This window comes from Pan paniscus, chromosome 14, assembly GCF_029289425.2.
Source record: "Pan paniscus chromosome 14, NHGRI_mPanPan1-v2.0_pri, whole genome shotgun sequence".
In the NCBI taxonomy this organism is placed as follows: Eukaryota; Metazoa; Chordata; class Mammalia; order Primates; family Hominidae; genus Pan; species Pan paniscus.
The window spans coordinates 35,467,166-35,490,165 of NC_073263.2; the positions used below are offsets into that span (position 1 = coordinate 35,467,166).

The following is a 23,000-nucleotide window of genomic DNA, read 5'->3' on the forward strand; positions in this document are numbered from 1 at the left end:
TGTGGGATGTGTTGAATTTCAGGTGGCTGTGGAATAGTCATAGGGAAGTTCATAAGAGAAAGTTGGAAATGTGGTTCTGAAGCTCCTGAGAGGAGTCAGGGTTAGAGATGTATACCTCAAAGGAGGTACATTTAAAGATTAAGGATATATTGTCAAAGACAAACTTGGATTTGACCTCTGCCTTTAATACTATCTGTGTGGCCTTGAACAAATTATTTATCATCTCCAAGCCTTAATTTCCTTAATTGTAAATTTGGGAAAATTATACATACTTCAAAGGCTTTGCTTATTGCATACCATCTGGTTGCCATTTGTCACCATCACTGTCTACCAGAACCATCATTGCTAAAGCCATTAAAGTAGATGAACTTGGCTAGGAATAGAGAGTAATTAAGTTTAAAAATATGAATGAATCTTAGGGAACAATTATTAAGGGATATATGACAGAAAAGCAAACCTGAAAGGAGCTTAAGAGTATTCAAAGGGGGACAGGCAAAAGACCAAGACAGCAAGACACTATGAAGGGTCAAGGGGAGAGAATTTCAAGGAGGGAATCATCAAAAATGTCAAATGCTACCAAAAAGTCAAAAAGGATAAAGATGAAAAGAAAAATATAGAACACTGAATATAGTGCTTTGAAGATTATCCTTGCTTAGTGGAACTACTACATATGTTAGGCATAGAAGCCAGTTGCAAATGCAATAGGATTGAAAATGAAAATTTCACCCAGACTCCAAGGAGATGTGTATCAGATACCAAAGTGAATTGTGAGACAGATACTATTCCAGAAATGTCAAAGCAGATATAAACAGTTCTAGACCTTAGTCTTCTTACTCACTTTGAGGACATAAAAGGCTTAAGTTACTAGACAGAAAGCAGATCTATGAGAAGGATTCTTTAAGAGAGAGCCTTGCTGTGAATTCCATCATTCCAAAAGAGGGGCGATGCTCCCCTTCACCTCAATAGGGGTTTCACTGGAAGATCGTAAGTGCTTGATCAGTGTCCTCTGTGGACAGAGGCAAATAACAGACTGGTATTTATGTGTTTGACTTTCACCCGAGAGCCTCTGGCAGAAAACTGAAGGAGGCTTGGTTGTACTGGATGGCCTGTTGTTGGAGGTAAAGGTTGCATGAGTGTTCTGATGGATTTGAGGGCACAAGTTGGCGTGGAACTAATTTAAATTCTTCCCAAGAGGAGCATCTGAGGCCAATAGGGAGGGCTTTGGAAAACAGGGACTGAGAGAGACTCAGCCAAAGCTGGAAGAAACTGAATCAACCACATTAATAAAGAAGAGCAGAATGTTCCCAGTGAGAGTCCCTGAAGAACCCATTAAAACATCCAAAAGAAAAGTTAGCTTTTTTTTTTTTTTTTTTTTTTTTTTTTTTTTTTTTTTTTTTTTTTTGAGACGGAGTCTCTCTCTGTTGCCCAGGCTGGAATGCAGTGGCGTGATCTCCACTCACTGTAAGCTCTGCCTCCCAGGTTCACGCCATTCTCCTGCCTCAGCCTCCCAAGTAGCTGGGACTACAGGCACCCGCCACCATGTCCGGCTATTTTTTTTTTGTATTTTTAGTAGATACGGGGTTTCATTGTGCTGGCCAGAATGGTCTCGATCTCCTGACCTCACGATCCGCCCGCCTCGGCCTCCCAAAGTGCTGGGATTGCAGGCGTGAGCCACCGCACCCGGTCCCAGAAAGTTAGCTTTAAAATCACAGTTCTTGGCCGAGAGAGTTTGAAGCCACCCTACAATAGAATAGTCAAGGAAGGACTTTCCATCTCTTCTTTCTCATCATCTTGCCCCACCCACCTCATCCCCATTCCAATCTTGGAGGGATCAAAACAGCGGGGAGGAGGGAGTGAGCAGGAGAGAAGTCATCAACCCTCTCCTTGTCCTGCAGAGTAGGGGACTCACCACATGCTACATTGGGCTCTAGCTAGGTGTGGAAATGGAACTCCCATTTTGAATGACTATTATGTAGGACTAGACATGATGATGGCAATTTTTATCTAGAAGAGTCCACAGACTTTTTTACTATCTTAGGAGGGACCAGAAAAATCTTGGGATTGCTGAGGTGCCATCAGTGCCAAGAAAGGAACTTCCAGCTTTACATAAACCTCAAAGGATGGGGGAAGACAATTTTTCTAAAAAAACTGATAAAACCCCATAGTTCTTATGTGTTCCATGTACCAGTTACCCAATGGTATAACAAATGATCAGGTTGAAGAAGTGGAGGCTTCAAGGACAGTCATTATTTATTATTATTTTTTAGCAATTTGGCAGAGAAAGAAAGGCAATGTGGTTTGGTGAGATGACAGAGATGACTGGAGGCTCTTTTAGGATAGGAGTAACCTGGGCCTGGCTGTGGGCTGAAAGAAGAGAGACTATAGATAGGGTAAAACAACAAATCCATGAAACAGTAGGAACAGAACACTGACAAGGCAAGGTCACAAAGAGAAAGAGAAGACAAAGACAAGGGACTATCATTGATTTTTAGAAAAGAAAGGAGACTTCATTTTTTGGAAAGTTGAGGAAAACAGGAGAGAAGATGAGGAAAGATATACATCATTTTGGTCTAGAAGGAAAAGAAATAACGGAGTTTACAGTGAGTGACTTTGACCACAGGGAAGGGGTAGGAGGGAAGCTCCCCTTAGAATGAGGGCAGTGGGTGGTATTTGTTACTCTGGAGACCAGAACTAGGAGGACTATGTGCAAGCTGGGGAGACATTAATTTGGGCTCAATAACTTGTCAAAAATGAGCACTAGGCCGGGTGCAGTGGCTCACACCTGTAATCCCAGCACTTTGGGAGGCCAAAGCGGGTGGATCACGAGGTCAGGAGATGGAGACCATCCTGGCTAACACGGTGAAACCCCATCTCTACTAAAAATTCAAAAAATTAGCCAGGCATGATGGCACGTGCCTGTAGTCCCAGCTACTCGGGAGGCTGAGGCAGGAGAATCACTTGAACCCGGGAGGCAGAGGTTTCAGTGAGCCAAGATCGCGCCACTGCACTCCAGCCTTGGTGACAGAGTGAGACTCTGTCTCAAAAAAAAAAAGCCCTAGCGGCCAGTGGAATTGGCCTTTTTCTAAATTTACACCCCATCATCAACAAAGGGTTCCAGTTGGGGATGGAGAAGCAACTGTTGGATGCTGTGGAGAGGGTTTCTGCATCAAAGGGGAGGGGAAGCTGATGACCTCCAAGACCTTTAGTGTCCAGGATTCACATATAATTCTATATTTTGTAGGGTTTTCCACATCAAAAATTCATGTCACTGTTACTGAATACAATAAAAAGGAAGGCCTGTGAGGACCGGAAGAGAAAATGTAAAGAAAAGATTGCAGATGTTATACAATGCCTTGATTTTCTAAGTAGAAAATTATCTATTTGTAGCGAAGGAACTAGCTGGAGCTTGAGTTAGAGTCTGTCTCCAAGGTGCAGTACTCTATATGTATCCATAGTTTGGCTGTTGATTAAATTGGAACTATCACTATGTTCTGGGACATTTCATATTTATGCATGAGCTAAAAGGTAGCTATGATCGGGAACGTCTCCAGAAACCCTTGTGGCCTTTCCACTGCTTGGAGGCAAATGGGAACTAGCTGACGAGAGCAAAGCACATTAGCCAATGTGCCCTGTATTCGGAACACAAAACAGACAAAAGCTCCCAAACCCTCTATTTCAGACATCAGGCTGAATTCTACAAATCAATGCAATCGGGAATGATCATACCAGATTTTATATCCTTTTCTCATAAGACAATGAAGAGTCACAAAAACTTAGAATTATTCAACAAGATAGCCATATTAGTTTTTCAGTTGTTTGGCTTTTGTTTATTTGTTTTTTGAGACAAAGTCTCGCTCTTTCGCCCAGGCAGGAGTGGCGCAATCTCTGCTCACTGCAGCCTCAACCTCTGGGGCTCAAGAGATCCTCCCACCTCAGCCTGCCAAGTAGCTGGAACTACAGGTGTGCTCCACCATGCCCAGTTAATTTTTGGTAGAGATGGGGTTTCACCATGTTGCCCAGGTTGGTCTTGAACTCCTGTGCTCAAGTGATCCACCTGCCTCAGCTCCCAAACTGTTGGGATCACAGGCATGAGCCACCATGCCCAGCCCTATACTGTTTCTTTAAAATAAAAACTGTATATTCCTAGAATTAACATCTATTGAAACGATAAAATATGCCAGCACCAACACATACCATCCATCTCAAAGAAATCTGCCCACAGATGCAATGTAAACTGGCCTTATAATCCAATTAAAATTTAGATTTACAAAGAGTTGTCTGTCTATTGCAAATCACCAGTCATTTTACCACAGTATGTTTCGTAAGAGATAAAAGCCACTAGAATAATATGCAATATTTAATATTCTGGGTCAAAGTTCAGCACCTAAGATCCCCTGACATCTTTACACATAAACAATATTAAACATCTGTATGGATAGCCTGGCCAACAGGGCAATAACCCGTCTCTACTAAAAATATAAAAACTAGCCAGGCATGGTGGCATGTGCCTGTAGTCCCAGCTACTCAGGAGGATGAGGCAGGAGAATCGCTTGAACCTGGGAGGTGGAGGTTGCAGTGAGCCGAGATCACGCCACTGCACTCCAGCCTGGGTGACACAGCAAGAGTCCGTCTCAAAAAAAAAAAAAAAATAAGTTAGTATGAAGTGTCACATCTGACCTAAGTGTTACTGTCTGCAGGTACTTGAGCTTAGCACACTGCCTGGTACATAGTAAGTTAGCTTATTGAATAAATGACTGCATGAGTGAAAGAAGGATGGATTTTGTTAGCAGTAGCTCAAAAACTAGTTTGTGAGGAGGTGTGGTCTTTGTCCTGACTGTGAGCATCTTCCAGTGTTTCCATTAACCTTCTGGTTTCCTAGCATCACCAGCCTCAGGACAAAGCAGCAGGGCCATCAGGTCTCTTTAACCCAAATCAACATGGGCACGGAGAGAGGGAAGCATTTACCAAGGGCTGGGACTTCTGAACACTGTCACTTTTAGAAGTCTGATTGGTTCTTCTACATGTGGTTTAGTTTAATCTTCTAGAGATTCCCTCCAGAGAAGAGCGGATATCTTCAAAGGAGCCTTAATTCCCTCTCACCTCCACCACAGCAACAAAAGTTAAGAGTGGAAGAAAGCAGTAGTAATCGCTTTCTGGTTCCAAAGAGCACCAAAAGCAGATCTTGATGTCATCTGCCTCCAATTAAGCCCCACAAATGAAGCTACATGGCTGAGTCCAGCTGCAATCCACTAGGAGGTATATTTCAGCTGAGGTGTCATTCCCCAGCATCGTTCACTGGGTAATAAGGAACACAGTTTCGAATGTGCTTTGACATTTATTGTCTCATTTGAGGTCCATTACAACTTAGGAAAAAAAATGTGTTTCAGGGAATAGGAAGCAGGCTTGGAGATGTAGAGACCACACAGAAAGTAGGACATAGAGCCTGGATGAGAATGCGTCTTCTCAACACAATCCCACTATTCCAATACTGTTCCTACTATTCTATTAGGTTGGTGCAAAAATAATCACATTTTTTTGCCATTACTTTTAATGGCAGAAGCCGTGATTACTTTTGCAGCAACCTAATAGGTTCTAGCCCTATTTTCTTATCACCCAGAATTAGGGAAAGCGATCAGAACCCCATGGTGAATGGTGCCTGATACAGCTTCTGTCTTATTCGGGACATGAGTCCCAGGAAAATGGTTAGAATAGAATATTTCTAGAAATATTTACCAAGCAGATCTTGGGTACCCAACACCATGGTGATCCATAAGAGAAGCTGAGGAAATGTCCATTCTAGAATCACATACCCAGGAAGAACAACACTGGACTACAGGCACGTCTGTCTGGTGCAGGGAGAAGCAGAACTGGTATTTCCTGAAGATCGGGCACTACACATGCACACACGTGCACGGGCACACACACAAGTGCACGGGCACACACACACATGCATGGGTGTACACACACGCACACACACATGCACACGCACGCTGCGTCTCAAAAGTCTTCCTGCAGTTTTGAGCTTTAATGACTTCAGAATTATAAACACCGCAAACATACAAAAATCTGAAAGCTTGTTTACATTTCTTCTACAGTTACTTAGCTTTATGAATATTAAATAATACATTTTTAAATTTTAATGTTTTGTTTCAGTTCATATTTACCATCTTCAATCAGAGGGGCAAAAACATTTTCCAGTATAAAAATATGATACCCCTACAATCCACACACAAATGACCCATATCACATAACATCTCATACTAAGCCTGCAGTCAAGTAAAAGTAAATTTCACACGTGCTGCTGTGAAAACGACATTGCTCCTAAGTAAGCTTGCAAGGCTGGCTTTTTTCTTTCTTTCTTTCTTTCACACCCTAGAGCTCTTCTTTTTGTTTATATGAATTAAATTTTATCTTGTTAGATACAATCCACCCTGTTAGAACCTTTTCGGATCCTCATTCTACCTTTGACCACATCAGCTCTCCTCCCTGATGGTTCGAATCCACACGGCTTTAATGTTCTCCAAAGGACACTTTTTTTTGTTTTTTGAGACGGAGTCTTGATCTGTTGCCTAGGCTGGAGTGCAGTGGTGTGATCTTGGCTCACTGCAACCTCCGCCTCCCGGGTTCAAGTGATTCTCCTGCTTCAGCCTCCCGAGTAGCTGGGACTACAGGTGCATGCCACCACACCCAGCTAATTTTTTGTATTTTTAGTAGAGATGGGGTTTCACTGTGTTAGCCAGGATGGTCTTGATCTCCTGACTTCGTGATTCTCCTGACCTCGTGATCCACCTGCCTTGGCCTCCCAAAGTGCTGGGATTACAGGCATGAGCCACTGCACCTGGCCTCAAAAGGACACTTCTAACTATGCTAAACCATATCAAGTCCAAAGCAGAACCTTGTGGTGTGAAACCTGTTCACTCTCAGCAAACAAACACAATCCCTTCCTTCAGGGGCCTGATGGGACAATCCTAATAGAGATCTCCTCCGGCACATTTGACATCAGCCTATAAATCAGTACCTTTTGGACAGAGAAGATAAATCAATTAAAAATACAGCCACCTATACCATTTACTGCATATTTTCATCTTAGTCCAAGGGATTTCCAGAGGGGCTCTGTCAAATGCACTGTTGAAATTCTCAGACTGTCTGACAGCATTCCTCTGATCCATGAGGTGAGAAACCCTAAGTGTGAAGGGTCAGATGAGGGGCAGCCACAGCTCTGTTGTTGATGTATTCTACTAACAAATATAATGCTATAACAGTAAGTATCTAAGGACAGATCCAAACAAATAAATAAACATTAGTTTACTTGTAATCCAAGTTCAAATAAAATTTGAAAAGCTCCCACCAATGTCTTTTTTAGGTTGAATTTTGTTCCCCAAAAAGATATGTTCCAGTCCGAATCCTGGTACCTTTGAATGAATCTTATTTGGAAATAGAGTCTTTGTAGATGTCACCAAGCTAAGATGAGGTCATACTGAATGTGAGTGGGTCCTAATCCAATAACTGGTGTCCTTATGAGAAGAGGGAAATTCTACTGACATACAGGGGAGAAGGTTACATGAAGATGGAGGTGGAGATTGGAGTGATGATGCTGCCACAAGCCAAGGATTGCTGGCAGCCATCAGAAACTTGGAAGAGATGAGGACGGATTCTTCCCTAGAGCCTTCAGAGGGAGCACAGCCTGCCAGTACCTTGATTTTGGACTTCTTGCCTTCAGAACTGTGAGCCAACACATTTCTGTTGTTTTAAGTCACCCAGTTTGTGGTACTTTGTTATAGCAGCCCTAGGAAATTAATTCAGCATCTAAGCAAAACAATAGACATTGAAGGTAACGCCTATTAACATCAGAATCAAGAGCACTTAGGAACTAGTTGATAAAAAAACAGAAAAATCTGAGAAAAGATGAAAGAGAGGATGACAGGTATCTGGACTCCCGAGCACGCAGCAGGCCTGGCCAAGGTGAGGCTCCGGATGGCAGTGGAATGAATGGGTGAAGGAACAAGCCAAGCAGAGTGGGGGTACTGGCTTTGAGGCCAGCAGGTTGGACAAGAATTGATATCCAGCATCAGGCTCATCCCCGAGGAGTTCACTGTCCCTCCCAAGCATGGGGTGATCCTTTCTCAACAAAACCCTATCACTTTTAAATGGCTACGGATTACAAATTCATCCATTTGTCATCAACATAGAAGCAAAACCATGTTGAGCTTCCTGTCTCCAATGTGACATTTTCCCTGCCTCTGTTTCATCATTCTAAATTAGACAGCAAGGGAAGGATCTGCTGGCCTCTCTGCTTGTCTCTATCTATAGTGCTCTAGCCACCATCTCCAAGGTGCTAAGATTCTACTGACTGATGACGATATCGCTAAAATGGTTACATTCTGAACCAGAACAAGGAAGGTGTTATTTTCCGAATGTGCAAACTTAGGGGAGGAAGGAGTCTCCCTGGCAGTTTCCTATATTAATCTGAAATACTCATCTGCAATGGCAAATCTCCTCCAAGGATGGACCTTAAGAGACATCCTTAGGAGATTTCCTAGCAGTAATTAGAGGGATGTATTATTGCTAAATCCTGAACTCACTGGGAGCCAGGTTAATTTGGAAAGTTAAAATAAAAGTGCCGCCTTGTGGCAAAAGGCCACTTCTTGGCGCCTTAAATGAAGCACAGCCCTGCGCAAGGCAAGAGTAGTAATTCTGAAGATGTCTGTACCCACCGCTGACACCCCTTTAAGGAAGCTACTATGGAAAAGGCCAAATGAAGCATCGATGTGCAAATACCACTTAGCAAGTACAGATAAGCTGGGCTAAATCATGCTCGGAGCACTTAAAAAAAGATTCAAATGTTAATACATTAGCGCTAGAACATGCTGTACAAGCAACAGGAAAATTGCAGTTGTCAATGTGTGAATTTAGTCTCGGGGTAAGTTCATCCAAGGAAGTAAAATCTCAATTTAGATCGTTTTTCTATTTGAGCCCCTTTCCTTCCATATCCATGTGTTTCTTTTGGAATGGGGGAGGACATCGTTACTCAGCAAATGTATTTCACACCAAGAAAGGGTTAGGGTATTATTCATCCAGGGAAGGGATGTGAAGTTCTCAGCTAAGTAGTTTGAAGTGGTCCTTCAGAAGGTCAAACCACAAAAGATGGAGAAGGTGTCCTGGGGTGTGTGTGTGTGTGTGTTTGCATGTGAGCCCTTGTGTGCATATCTCCGTATATAATCTGTGTGCATTCTTTTTTATTCTTTTATTTATTTATTTATTTGAGACAGAGTTTTGCTCTTGTTACCCAGGCTGGAGTGCAATGGTGTGATCTCGGTTCACCGCAACCTCCGCCTCCCAGGCTCAACCATTCTCCTGCCTAAGCCTCCTGAGTAGCTGGGATTACAGGCATGCACCACCATGCCTGGCTAATTTTGTATTTTTAGTAGAGATGGGGTTTCTCCATGTTGGTCAGGCTGGTCTCGAACTCCCAACCTCAGGTGATCTGCCCACCTCGGCCTCCCAAAGTCCTGGGTTTACAGGCGGGAGCCACTGCACCCAGCCTGTGGGCATTGAGAAATAATTCTAAGGGGGAAATAGCAAGAGGAAAGGGGCAGTGCACCTACTTCATTATGGAATTTCTGGCATTTTCCTGTTGTACTTCTCAGAAAGTCTACCTGCTGGTCATAGCAGGTGCATGGGAGTAGCTGCGGCATCCTGGGTGGAGAGCGCATTGGCTATTGCGGAGGGGAAGCCCAGCTGTGTGAGCTCACCCAGCCTGGCCAGCAGGGAGAAGGGGTCCCAAGTCCATCTGGGGCCTAGATAGAGACCCCAGAGTTTGGAAGCTGTGGCCAACTCTGCTTGCTGGTTTGAAAAAGACATGTATTCCAGGTCGAGTTTGACAGGCTGTTTTCTATATCAAAGCAACAAACAGACTTTCATTTCAGAATGCATCTGGTCTGCCAAACCATTCTATCACAAGCAGCTATTTTCTTTAAATGGAAAGTTAGGGCAGTTTATTTTTCTCAAAACCGTGCTGTCAACTCTTCTGTCTGACTCTTGACTTTCAACTGTTCTACACAATGGCAAAGCTGTTCTTAAAATGGTGGCGTGGGGGGGACCTTCCCTGAGGACACTATACTTGTGATATATTTACAAAAATCTGTGCCTCAAAGGGCACGTAGGTCAGAAATAAAGATGGAATGTATTTGAGTCAACTTATTTAGAGAAAAAGGGATGCCAAACCACTTGTCTAGTTATGGTCCTTGAACCAAAATAAATCTCTTCAAATGACACATCTATTTATATTCTTATTGGGCATCTGAAGTTTTCATGAGAAAGGGGCAATTTTAAAAATTCTTATCCCTCCCTACACACTCTAAGTCATTTTTTGGGGGGACAGGGTCTTGCTCTATCGCCCAGACCAAATACAGTGGCACAATCAGGGCTCACTGCACCCTTGACTTCCCTGGGCTTAGATGATCTGTCTATCTCAGCCTCCTGAACAGCTAGGACTGCAGGCGTGCACCACCATACCCAGCTAATTTTTGTAGAGACAGGGTTTCGCCATGTTGCCCAGACTAGTCTCAAACTCCTAAGCTCAAATGGTCTGCCCACCTTGGCCTCCCAAAGTGCTGGGGTTACAGGTGTGAGCCACCATGCCCATCCTCTAAGTCATTTTTAAATGAAAGAATTGTAGTTCCTAAATGCATACAACTGATAATATGTATATATGTGTATAATATAGATGCTATGCATTAACACACATCTGCAGTGTTGGAGTGAGACCACTCCTGTGTAGAACAGGTGAAAGTCAAGTCAAGTCAAGTGACCACATCACTTTTCCCATTATTGTTAATGCTCAAGTGTTGCTCAGCCACTATTTCAAAAGCTCACTGATTTGTTTTTCTGCATTCATCTAAGCAAAAAATTCATTATCATTTCAAAAAGCATTTCCAACTACGCAGAATTTGGGTTGTCAGTAAATATGCAATACTCCCATAATTAAATTAGAGTAACATTATCAAAGAAGGGCTACAATAATCTTTGTTTGGTAGAATAATCTTACCTGTGATAGTGCTAAGATTCTCAGATGATTAATAGTATCAAAAATATCATTCTTAAAGCCACAACATTTCACATTCATTTCCTAAGACATGTATTTCCCTCTTTATAACCATCCCCTCTTTATCTATTACAGAGTAGCAGATTTCGTTTGTTAATGGAAGGAAGCTAACTTCTCTTTTCTGATACCTCACAGATGCTAATGACACATGAATTCTACAGTATTTAAAGGAAAAAGGGAAAGCAAACCACTTGCCTGGTTAGGAATTAAAGGAAGCCACCTGAAAGCTGAGCCTAGAAACATCCTAAATTATTTTATGATGACAAATCCCTCAGCTAAAAACCGTGAAAAAAAAATTAAAAATGTAGAATTCCACACCATCATTTTCTACATAACATCAATTTAATTATTAAGTGGTTATAAATTAGACATTAGTTACTTATTCTTCTAAATGATTTAACTTTTCCAATTCTCATTTCATCTGTTTTCCATATTTAAAAAAAAAAATCAAAGAAATCCAAGATATGGAAAAGACACGCTGGGTGAGGATCTGAAACTGATTTGGTAGCTTTGGAGTTGACATAATCTTGGCCTGGTGCAGCTCATTTTCGAAAGCTGTCTCAAATTTCCCCTGGTTTTGAACTTTTTTTTTCCTTACCACTTTCATCTAGCAAGAAATCATCCTGGTAACGGAACTTCTCCGGTCCACATGCAATAAAAATGTCATCATCACCAAAAAAGTCCTGAAGGCACATCACCTACAAGAGAAAAGCATGGCACTCAGCAAGGGTGGTAGAACAGCAATTACAACAATGCAACCCCACGAGCAGACATCTGCATAAAGCCCCTTCCCACCTAATGGAATCAACAGGGCAGCTTCCACAGAGGAATTTCAAAAGAGGGGTTCGAGCATCTGTTACTAGTAAGAAACATGTTCCATTTCAGTTCTGCAGGAAAACAGGATAAGGAAAATAGAACCAGTAACTGTCACATTTATTACTTGATATATCAACAGGCTCTGAGGTAAGAGCCCTTTGTTTCCATAATAGAGTAGGTGCAGTGCCCCTTTCCTCTTCGGAATGTAATACTCTTTGATAGCAACACAAGTCAGCATATGGTTTTAACAACAAATATGTTTAGTAATTGATGCCGTCATATACACATGATAATCACCAAAGAAAAATACTTCTCTCATGATATGAACATCACCTCCTTTAAACCCATTCTACCTCTAGTTGAAAGAAAAACGAAACTCTTTTAAAAATAATAATAAATAAATTAAGCTATTGCTTAGGCTTAGAGAGATTATGGTAAGTGTATGCCCACCACCCAAGCTCTGCCAAACTCTAAAACTCCCAGGCCACCCAACTTCTTCTTGCCATGCAAAAGGCAAATTTTAAGGCAACCTTTTGATATTTACTTGACTTACTCTCCAATGAGAACTTTAAGAAAGCTAAATGTCATTTTTGCAAGTAAATGTGATCAAAATGAATAATTTTCAAGCATCTTGCTCTCTGTCTTTGGATAGACTATGTAATATTTTGTTCACATTATGTGTAATACCAACACTAGGAACACTGCTGATTTTTAACTATTTTCAATTTCCTTTGACAACTTGGACGAATCATAAGACGGCCAGTTGCAGGCACCCATTCAGAGCTGTATGAAATAGATGTTGTAATAGCATTTTCTCCTGGATATTTGAGGACCAGAGACAAGCCTCTCTGGAGTGCTCGATTGTTTGGCCCTGTGTTTATAATGCGCTCCTCTCTGACTTGTCTGCAGTTTCCTCTGTGGGCACCTCTGGAGTTCTGCTTTTTTGTCAGTCCCTGGGAATGCTACTCTGACACATTACATGTGCTGTAAGACATAGAATAGTAAGTTGAGAGAACGCAGCATTATTTAGAGTCCCCAAATGCAATGATGTGTGGGCTTTAGACTGTCTTTCCAAATAATGTCTCATTTCTAAATAATCACTTGGCTGAAGTTTTTAAAATGGAATTTCCATAACAGTCTGATAATCAACATTAAGCACGAATGAGGTACTATCCATGGTTGTCAGTGTTTAGTCTGCCCATGAAAGCTTAAAAACACAGGGGATTTAAGAGGGAGGCTGTAATCACTGAGGAAGATAAACTGAAGGGCTTCAAGAGAGATGTCAGAAGCTCTGATGTTCTACTTGGTTTAAAAGCAAACCATTTGAATTCAGAACCCACCCTCCATTTCACTCCTCTCTCTGACTCCAACCCAATCCTGTTCATCTTTACCTTCATGACACCATAGCTTCTTCTAGCATCATCTCAATCAACCCCCTATGGCCATTTTCATTTTACATTTCATTTACAGAAAGTATTTACTGAATGCCTACCATGTTCCAATCAGCATCTGGCAGAAATGAAGAAGTCATGATCTCCACCCAAATGTGAACAATTAACCCAAAAAAGCAGTATCTCCTAAAGCGTGGATGATTAATACGTTCTGTGCAAAAGAGAGTTCTAAAGCCAAACAGATTTGGAAAATATTTGTTTCCAAATTCTCAAAACCCTTAATGTTCTAATGTACACCATGATGTCAGAGAAGAGATAGAAAAATCCAGTATTTCCCAAACTTATTTGATTCCAGAACTTTTTTCTCACACAGCATCATGCAGACAGATACTGTTCCTCAGAGTGCCCTTTGGAAGTGGGCTGACAGCCATAGGTGAAAAGATCTCTGGGAGCACGGGAAAGACAGAACAGTTATCCACTCTGCTCCTAGGCGGCCATGCTTCTGCAGCTGATAAATATTTCACTGCCAACTAATTTACTCACTCAGACATTTATGATGGGCCTACTCTACATCAAACATTCTCATGATGTATCTCCGATAGATGAAAAATATTGATTTTTAAAGGAAACACATTCCCACTCCCACCATTTGCATTTGAGAACATCTGATTGCTAACCACATCCTACTCATTGGTGTGTGCATATTTCACGCCACTTCTATGTGGAAAAATAACCATCATCAAAACTACAACAGGTTTTAAGCAGGTTGCTAGCCAATGCTCTTCCATCAGTTTACTGATGACCATTCTCCAAGTCTGAGACTTAAAGAACAGAACAAACAATGATCCATCTTGGGCAGTTTTTTTTTTTTTTTGGCAAGCGGGAAATGAAACGTGATGAAATTTTGATGTTCTTTCCAACACTGAGACTCCAAGAATATAAAAGGAATGCAATGATTGTTAGAGAAAAGTAACTGTCATCACCCAGCACAAAAAGGCAGGGGCAAGTCACCTCAGTGCCAAGCAACATGCATTCATTTACCTCTCACTTTTCAGTGATTGAAATGAGAGAATTTGTTGAACTAACAGAAACTCTGATGTTTTCTGTGCTTTCTGTTCGAAATCATGTAACCACTTTCCTGCTCACAACTTCCCATTGGAAAAGGTAGGTATGGTCAGTAGATCAAATTCAACTTTATAAAACTGCTCCTTGCTAGAAGTCTTCTTAAAGAGTTGATAGCAAAGGAGACTTAAACACAAGGTTATAATACAGATGAATTTAGGATAATCTGTGCACTTCAATGCACTTCAATTATCCACGCGCTCATGTATTATCATTGATACAGAGGTAGCTGTAATGTATTCCAACTAACAAGAAAGACTAACAGAGGGAGATTTATAACCCCCTTCTTTAGACAAATGTACATTGAGAATTTTCCTTGAGGCATTACTGTACATTCTGATATTAAGGAATTATAAAAAGGTGGAGGAATTGAAAACCAGTGTTTCGCACAATAATCTGATTTTATTTATCTATGCAGTGTTACTCCTTTCGAAACCTGGTGTCCTAAAGATTCAGTGTAGTTACCAGTTTTTTAAAAGATTCGTTTTATGGATGAAAAACATGCTTCTTGTTACAAAGGGATAGTGACAATTGGCCTCTCTGCCATGAATTCATTGCTCAGTAGGTGTCAGATGTTAGAAGCATTCATCATGATTAGATACAGGGCAGACACAAAGGCAGAAGTATCAAGTTTGAGAAAAGAGAGATGTCCAACCTGTGGAGAAGCACCTTTCCAAGCTTTTCTGTTCCACCTCCATGCTCCTGTACCTCCCAGGAGAGTTGACGTTGTCAGAGCCTGCTCTTCTCTGTGGTTTCACTACGGTCAGAGATTCTGCCCCTGCAATAACTTTCAAACCCAGGCCTTTCTCCCACCCTCCTCTCCTTTACTCCCAGCACCAAGTCAGTCCAGGGCTCGTCCTCCTGCTTGTGGACCCTGGCATTTTACTCTAGTGGATTTTCTCAGCCCTACCGCCTTTCTGTTTAATCCATCCTGTTTAATTCTGTCAGTCTACTCTTCCTTCACAAATTTTCAATATCTCTCTCCATGGCTCAGAAAGCCATCCATGGCTTACTATCCTCAAGTTAAAGTTCATCTTTCTGAGCTTGGCATTCCAGATGCCTCAAAATCTGACCCCAACCTACCTTTCAAGCTTCCGGTTTTTTTAGTTGTGACATGGTGCCTGATACTTAAATAAGCATTTGTTGGATGGATGGACGATGGATGGATTAATGGATGGATGCATGGATGGATGGATGGATGGATGGATGGATGGATGATATGGATAGATGGACGGATGGAAGAACTATGTCCTAACCTGAAAAATGTTTCAATTTATCTGCTTTACCTGTTTTTCTTGAAAAAGGGCTTGTTCTTTCCTATGTGTTTGTTTGTTTGTTTTTTCTATCTAGTATGCTTTCTTACTCTTTGCCTGTTCGAATCCCTCCTATAGCCTATAGCTCAGTTGCAGATTCAAGCCCTACCTTCTCTATCCACTCTAATCCAAAGTGACTCATCCCTGCTCTGAACCTCTACCCATTGATCAATACATGTTTACTGAGTGCCCATTATTTGCCAGTCACTGGGCTAGGTCTTGAGAATATGGCTGCCCTTATCCATCACCTCTTCTTTTCTAGTATATGTTTACAGACTTATGATCCAAATAATTCCTGTTGCAAATCAGTAATTCAGCCGAGAATGACTTACATTACCTTCTAGTGGTTTTGTCAAAAGCTGGAGACAGGTGATATCACTCCAGCTCTTGCTCTGCCACCATCACTGACTTGCGCAAATCAGGAAACCTCCATCAGCTATCTTGAAATGAGTCCTGTTTCTGTAGATCCTAGCTTCAGTCAGAGCAAAGGCAGTGTCTCGCGTTAGGTGCCATTTCTTTTGGCACCATGGAGATGTCTGCTTAAGCTGTTCCCTAAGAGCACAGCACTATCAACAGAGCCCAGCTTCTGAGTTAACCCAGCACTTCCACTTGGATGTTAATCTCTTTGTGTCTCGGTTTATCATATCAGTTGTTTCAAGATGAGTTAAGACGATGAATCCAAAGAGAATAAGTCCTCAATAAAGTTTAGCTTTTTTTATTAGCCCAAATGTATTTTTACTTCTAAATAAGTATAAATCGAGTGCATACGTAATATAAATGGAAAAAATGTTTAAAAAAGCAAACACACAGTATGTACCTCCTAAGTTTTATACCAACATGCTTCTTTTCTAAGTTGATTTGAAGAAAATGTAGCAAACGCGTGCCTATTCTTGCTTTGGGAATAAGGATTCTATCAGTATCTTTACTTTGATGAAAGAAAGACACACTTTGAATTAGCATCAGAGAATGGGTGGAAAGCTGGTAGAAGCTGCTAACACAAAGGTGGGACACGGTTTATACCACTGACTTCCATTAGGCTTCCACAGAATGATGCTGTGAAAAGTCATTTGTAAGCATATTCACCTGATATAACAAATGTGCTAGGGACCACTGTCTTAACTCAGGGCCTCTTGAGATCTGTCACCAACTTCTAGTTTCGTGACAACCAGAGATTTTTATTCCTCTGAGAAAACTGCTCTCTGTTGAAATATCTCCACTGCAAAAGATACTATATGTGTAATATATGCAATTCATAAGCCAGGTAATCTGTTTATAGTACATGACACTTAATATTCTGTTGACTAATTTTCAGTTTTTACTTAGTGCTTTGGTTATTATACGGAAATCTAACTCCAATGTTGAATTTTTTTTAACTCCAATGAAAAACAGTCCATTTATTGCATGAGAGTCTATGTGATGGTGCTTAGCATTATGCCATACCCACAATACCTCAAAAAACATGGGTGATTATAATTGCCAGATGTGCTGGGAAAAGTCCTTGAACGAGGGTCAGGATACCTGGGTTCTGAGCCCATATTGCCTATAACTGTTGCATGAACTTGGATGAGTGACTTAAATTCTCTTGCTTATCAGTTACTGTATTGGTTCTAATATGCTTTACCACAGTAATTATATGATAAAGATAAAATAAATATGAAAATACTCTTTTTGGTGTGATGTACCAACAGGAATAGTTCTGTATACATTACTACATTTCATCTTCAATATACATGATAACACTGAATGCTTTCAACTCTGAAGGAGACAAACTCTATTTGACAATAATTTATTGGTATTAGTATCCCCATTTTACAGATGAAAAATCCAGCCAGGTTAATCAGAAAATCAGTAGGAATTTCAACGGAGGTCACTTAGAACTCAAATGCAGGCTGTTAACTACCAAGCTGTAGGAAAATGAGTCTATCATGCACCCTCACATTTGCATATTATAAATTTCAGCTGATAAAATCATTATGATCAATAGTTACCACATATATTGTATATTAATAGTATATAATAAAAACGGTGTCTAATAAACCCCCCTTTTTAAAAGAAGGAAGTTTGAATTATTCCTTTGGCTCAAGGAAGACATATTCCTTTTTCTGACTCTCTTTATGTGAAATCTGAATTCATATCTTTTCCATTAACTTGTCATTACGCACAGTCGTCCCAAGAGACTAAGCTGCTTACGAGGAAACAAAACGCTACAGACAAATATGGACTTCCTCTCCTCTGAGCTTCCGGCCTGTGTTGCTCTGCAAGGGCAGAGATTCAAACAAAGGCAATAAAAGCATCTGCTGTTTACACATTTCCAAAGCAGGACCGTGGAATCCATTCCCCCTCACTGGAATAAGATCTCCATGGTGACGCTGACTTCAGGGAGCTGGGCCAGTTTCTCAGCAGGGCCTAGGCAAGGATATTTTCTTTACAAGAGCGCCCTCTTCAAACGAAACGGGATATCTCTGCAGCCCTGGGTGCATTTGAAGCCACAGAAGTCATTGTGTCTTTATCAGGTGTTTTCCATTGTATCAGAGACACCAAAATATTTTGCTGTCATCCATTTAAATAATATATTTTAAGCAAGAGAATAAACCATCACAGAAGTAAAAACGAATAAATTCATTCCATCTATTGGAATTATCGAGTATGGCACATTATTTCTGTTTTAACTTTCTTTTTCTTTAAAATACTTCATTTGTAATTTCTTAAACTTCTTAATACCAGTTAAAGATGGCAGGCTTAAACGTTCTGTAGCTAACATTTTAATGAGATGCTCTTTACCAAAAAGGAATGCTTACACTGCTTTTTTTAAAAAAAAATCTAGTTACCTATGTATCTAAGGTGCCAAGTCAACAACCTTCCTCTTTCTGCACAATTCGTAATGTGACCATTATAATTAGCTTTCAGTTAAAACTTGGCACATATGGGGCTCCTCGTCCTGCCAAAACTAAATTGAGAGGAGGTTCCTCTTCCAATTTCATTCCATACTTGGCTTCTCCTCTCCATTCTTAGCAATGAACATTTTTATGCCACATGATATTATAAGTCAACCACTGTGAATTTTTCTGTCCTATAATCATGTAATTCCATATGTTTCTGGTTCTAAAATATGTTCACAATCAGTTTTATAGCCAAATATTAGAAGTGTGTTATGTTATTGTCATAAAACACATTCTCCATCCCTTCTTTACATTTTTGTTTTCATTCTTTGATGATAAATTTATGAAAGTGATAATTTATTTTACTCTAGTTCTTATGGCTAGAAGCTTCTAATAAAAAATTCTTTAAAGAATCTCTGGATCTTGGCCAGAGGAAAATATGTGAATAAAAAATAAATTAGTTTAACAGAAAGAAGAAAATAAAGATCCTCAAAGTACTCTTTACAAGTTTAAAACATGAAGCTCTAAGACTTTTTTTTTTTTAAATGGATAATACTGTTGAAATTCAGAATAGCCTAGGAGATAACACTCAAACTAACAGGCTGATGCTTAAAGAAATAGAAAAAGGAAAAGTTCTCCTTTGAAATGGTAGCAATTTGATTCGCTGGGTCAATCAGAAAAAGTCAATTATGGAATTGAAAGTGTATTCCTTCCTTGGATGTGTTCTCAGCTGCTGTAGTTGACATGGACATCAGCTATTGCAGCCTTCTGTTGAACATACCCTCTGACCCAGGAATGCACCCTTTATGCATGGATCACCATCTTTCATGGACTCAGACACACCTAAGCAGACTGCAACCTATTCTAAATGATTCATCTTTTATTATCTATCCTGTTTTTTTTTAATGCTAACATTTCATTCTCTTTTTAAAAATGTGTCTCTTAGTCCATTCAGGCTGCTATAACAAAAATATCCTAGACTGGGTGGCTTGTAAACAGCAGGCATTTGTGTCTCACAGCCCAGAGGCTGGAAGTTCAAGATCGAGGCACCAGATGATCTGGTGTCTGGTGAGGGCCTGCTTTCTCCCTTTAGCCTCACGAGGTGGAAGGGACAAGGGACCTCTCTGGGGCCTCTAATAAGAGCCCTGATTCTATTCATGAGGATGATGCCCTTGTAACCTAATGGCCTAATCACCTCCCAAAGGCCCGCCTCCTAATACTATCGCCTTGGAGGTTAGGATGTCAACATAGGAATTTGGGGGGATACAAACGTTCAGACTAGAGCAAAGTGTAAAATGACACCCTAGTAACAAATATTGACCAGGTGCCTTGGCTTGGCCACCTAATAGATGTGTGACTTTGGACAACTATTTAACATATTCAAGCCTCAGTTTCCTCATATGTAAAATGGACCTACCAATGCTTACCCTGTAGGGTTTCATGCGGGTTCGATGAGATAATGTATGTAGAGTAATCAGTTCCATGCCTGGCTTACAGAGAACACCAGGGATGAGCAGCTACTGCTGTCAGTGCTGATACTAGTAAGGCATAGTAGGTAGGTCTCTGAGTGACCATCTGTCTGAGTGATTTGGGGCTATTATTTAAGAATAGAATACTAAACTTAAATATCTGGGAAAGAGAGGTATGAAGAATAGAGTTTACTCAGAAGGTTTCCAATCCTGGTCTTTTGCCAAGTTAATACCACATCAGTCCTATTCCTCTGGTTTCTCTCACTAAGAGATCCTTTACTGTTGTCTACCTCCTTTTTAGAATAGCTCACCTACTTGCCCCTCTTTCACTTAAGGAATTAAAGGATAGTCCAAGAAAACAAAAACTGTGACACAGTAGTTTCTTTGGAGAGGATACAAATAAACTCTGGTCTGAACCCAGAAGCTAACCTAAATCAATTACCTTAAGATGAGTGTTCAAGATTAAGGGTGACCAAGCCCAGGAAATTGGCTTATCTGAGCCATCTGATTGAACTCATTATCTTCAGGGATAGGAAAAGATCAAACTTATATTCTATTGCTGAGAGGCAAACTTATATTCTATTGCACAAAAGATTCATGCAAGTAGGTAGTTAAGATTGTGGCATGGTTTCTAATTAGGCAGAAACATCTTACTGTGATAATTGGAAAAAGAAGAAATAAAACTATGAAGAGAAACATGAAGCCACATAATACAGAATATTTTGGAGATCCTTAAGGGGTAAAATGTGGCACTGAACATATGGCTGGTTCTCTGCTTAATGCCTGGGGAGTGATATTGGACATAACGCTATCTTCAAGTCATTCTGAGAAACACTTCAAGTTCTCATCACCAATGCCAAGAAGTGTTCATAGCAGGAGTCATAAACACAGGACCAACCAGGGATAGGCAGGGAATATGGATGAGCGAAGGCTGGGGGAAAAAAAAACAAAAAACAAAAAAACAAAAAAAAACACCATCAGTGGCAAACTGGATCATAAATGCCCTGTCCAAAGCAAGCAGCATCAGGCACTCTGCTCCCACATTACTTTCTCTAAAAAATTTTAATAGGAAGAATTGTTGTAAATTTAACATTTCCAATTAAAAAATAAAATCTGTGGTACTATGTAAACCCATACAAAATGCTCCTCTGGCCTGGATTCAGTCCATTCAAAAGCATTCATATAAAACTTTGCAAATAACTATACCTTCCAAAAAGATTTTCAAATGTTTATTCTTGTATCAGTTTATTGTATGTTCTTTGTTAGGGTGGTCACTATTTGAAAAGTCAAGATGAAGAACAAAGAAATGATGCTCTGAGATTCTCCTACTAAGTGTTTATAAGCCTACAAAACACCATTAATAGAATAGGTTTGGGGCAAAATAAACTTGGAGCAAAGGGAAAGAGTCACTGATCAGCTAGTGTAAGGTGCTTTACAGGAATCTTGGCATGCAGATAAAGTTACAAAAGTCAGGCTTCAAACCCAGAGAACCAAACCCAACCCACAAAATATGTCAGGCAACATCCTCAGATAGAGTCAGGATTTAAAAATGTGTTTAAAGCAACTCATTGTTCTCTTATAATTTTGTTGACTCTTACTCAACATGCACACAAATGCATTCTGGTGCTATGACTTTCCCTCTTGATGTTTTTTAGAAGGAGCCTGGGATGAGTGCTAAGACCTATGATGTGTGAGGCCCTAAGAGAGACTTGACACATGATGTTACATCGATTTCTCACAAGGACTCTTTGGTAAAATCAGATTTTTAAAAAGTTTTGCAAGAAAATTATAAGTATCAAAAGTATTGGCATATATTTGAGAGCTAAAAACATAAAGATAAATCACTTTGCCTGGTATGTTCTTGTGCACTGGCTTGCTGCCTGAGATTGTGTAAAATAATATTCCCAAAGCCATGGAAGTATGCTTTTGCCAGGAACATTTGTAAAGGTCACTTGACGTTAAAGTATTGAGTGTGTTGCTTTAAATATTTTTATTTCTTGTTTGAATCTACTTCTCTGCATATATAAAAGGCATTTTTTATACAGTGCAAATTAGTCTTCTTAAGTAAACGATGTTTTTCAAACAACAACAATCCCACAAAGCTGACATTTCCAAAATGATTATTAGCGTCACCACCACCACTGCTATAACCATCACCACTACCACTACTACCACTACTACAACCATTACCACCATCACTGCTATAACCACCACCACCACCACCATTATCACCATCACCACCATCACCATCACCATCACACACCACAACTACCACCACCACCACCATCACCACTATAACCACTAGCACCACCACCACTACTATAACCATCACCACCGCTATAACCACCATCACCACCACCACTACCACTACTGTAACCATCACCACCATCACTGCTATAACCACCACCACCACCACTATAACCATCACCACCATCACCACTATAACCACCACTACCACCACCACCATTATAACCATCACCACCACCACTATAACCACCATCATCATCACCACCACTACCACTACTATAACCATTACCACCATTACTACTATAACCACCACCACCACCACCACCACTATAATCATTACCACTATAACCACCACTACCACCACTACCACTATGATAACCATCACCAACACCACTATAACCACGAATGCCAAGAAGTGTTCATAGCAGGAGTCATAAACACAGGACCAACCAGGGATAGGACCAACCAGGACCAACCAGGACCAACACCACCACCACTACTACCACTACTATAACCATCACCACCATCACTGCTATAATCACCACCACCACCACCATCACTATAATCATCACCATTATCACCACTATAACCACCACTACCATCACCACCACCACTGTTATAACCATCACCACCACTACCACTATAACCACTATAATAAA

At 40.6% G+C, this 23,000-nt stretch overlaps 1 protein-coding gene across 3 annotated transcripts in view; it reads right to left on the reverse strand.

The window, feature by feature from the left end:
- The window catches only part of DCLK1 (doublecortin like kinase 1), a 354,866-nt gene that overhangs the window by 166,480 nt on the left and 165,386 nt on the right, over positions 1-23,000 (reverse strand). For all 3 annotated transcript variants that reach the window (XM_034936574.4, XM_034936575.4, XM_034936576.3), the window contains exon 4: positions 11,703-11,802. In XM_034936574.4, coding sequence (XP_034792465.1) covers positions 11,703-11,802 — 100 coding nt within the window. The remainder of the gene's footprint in view (positions 1-11,702; positions 11,803-23,000) is intronic.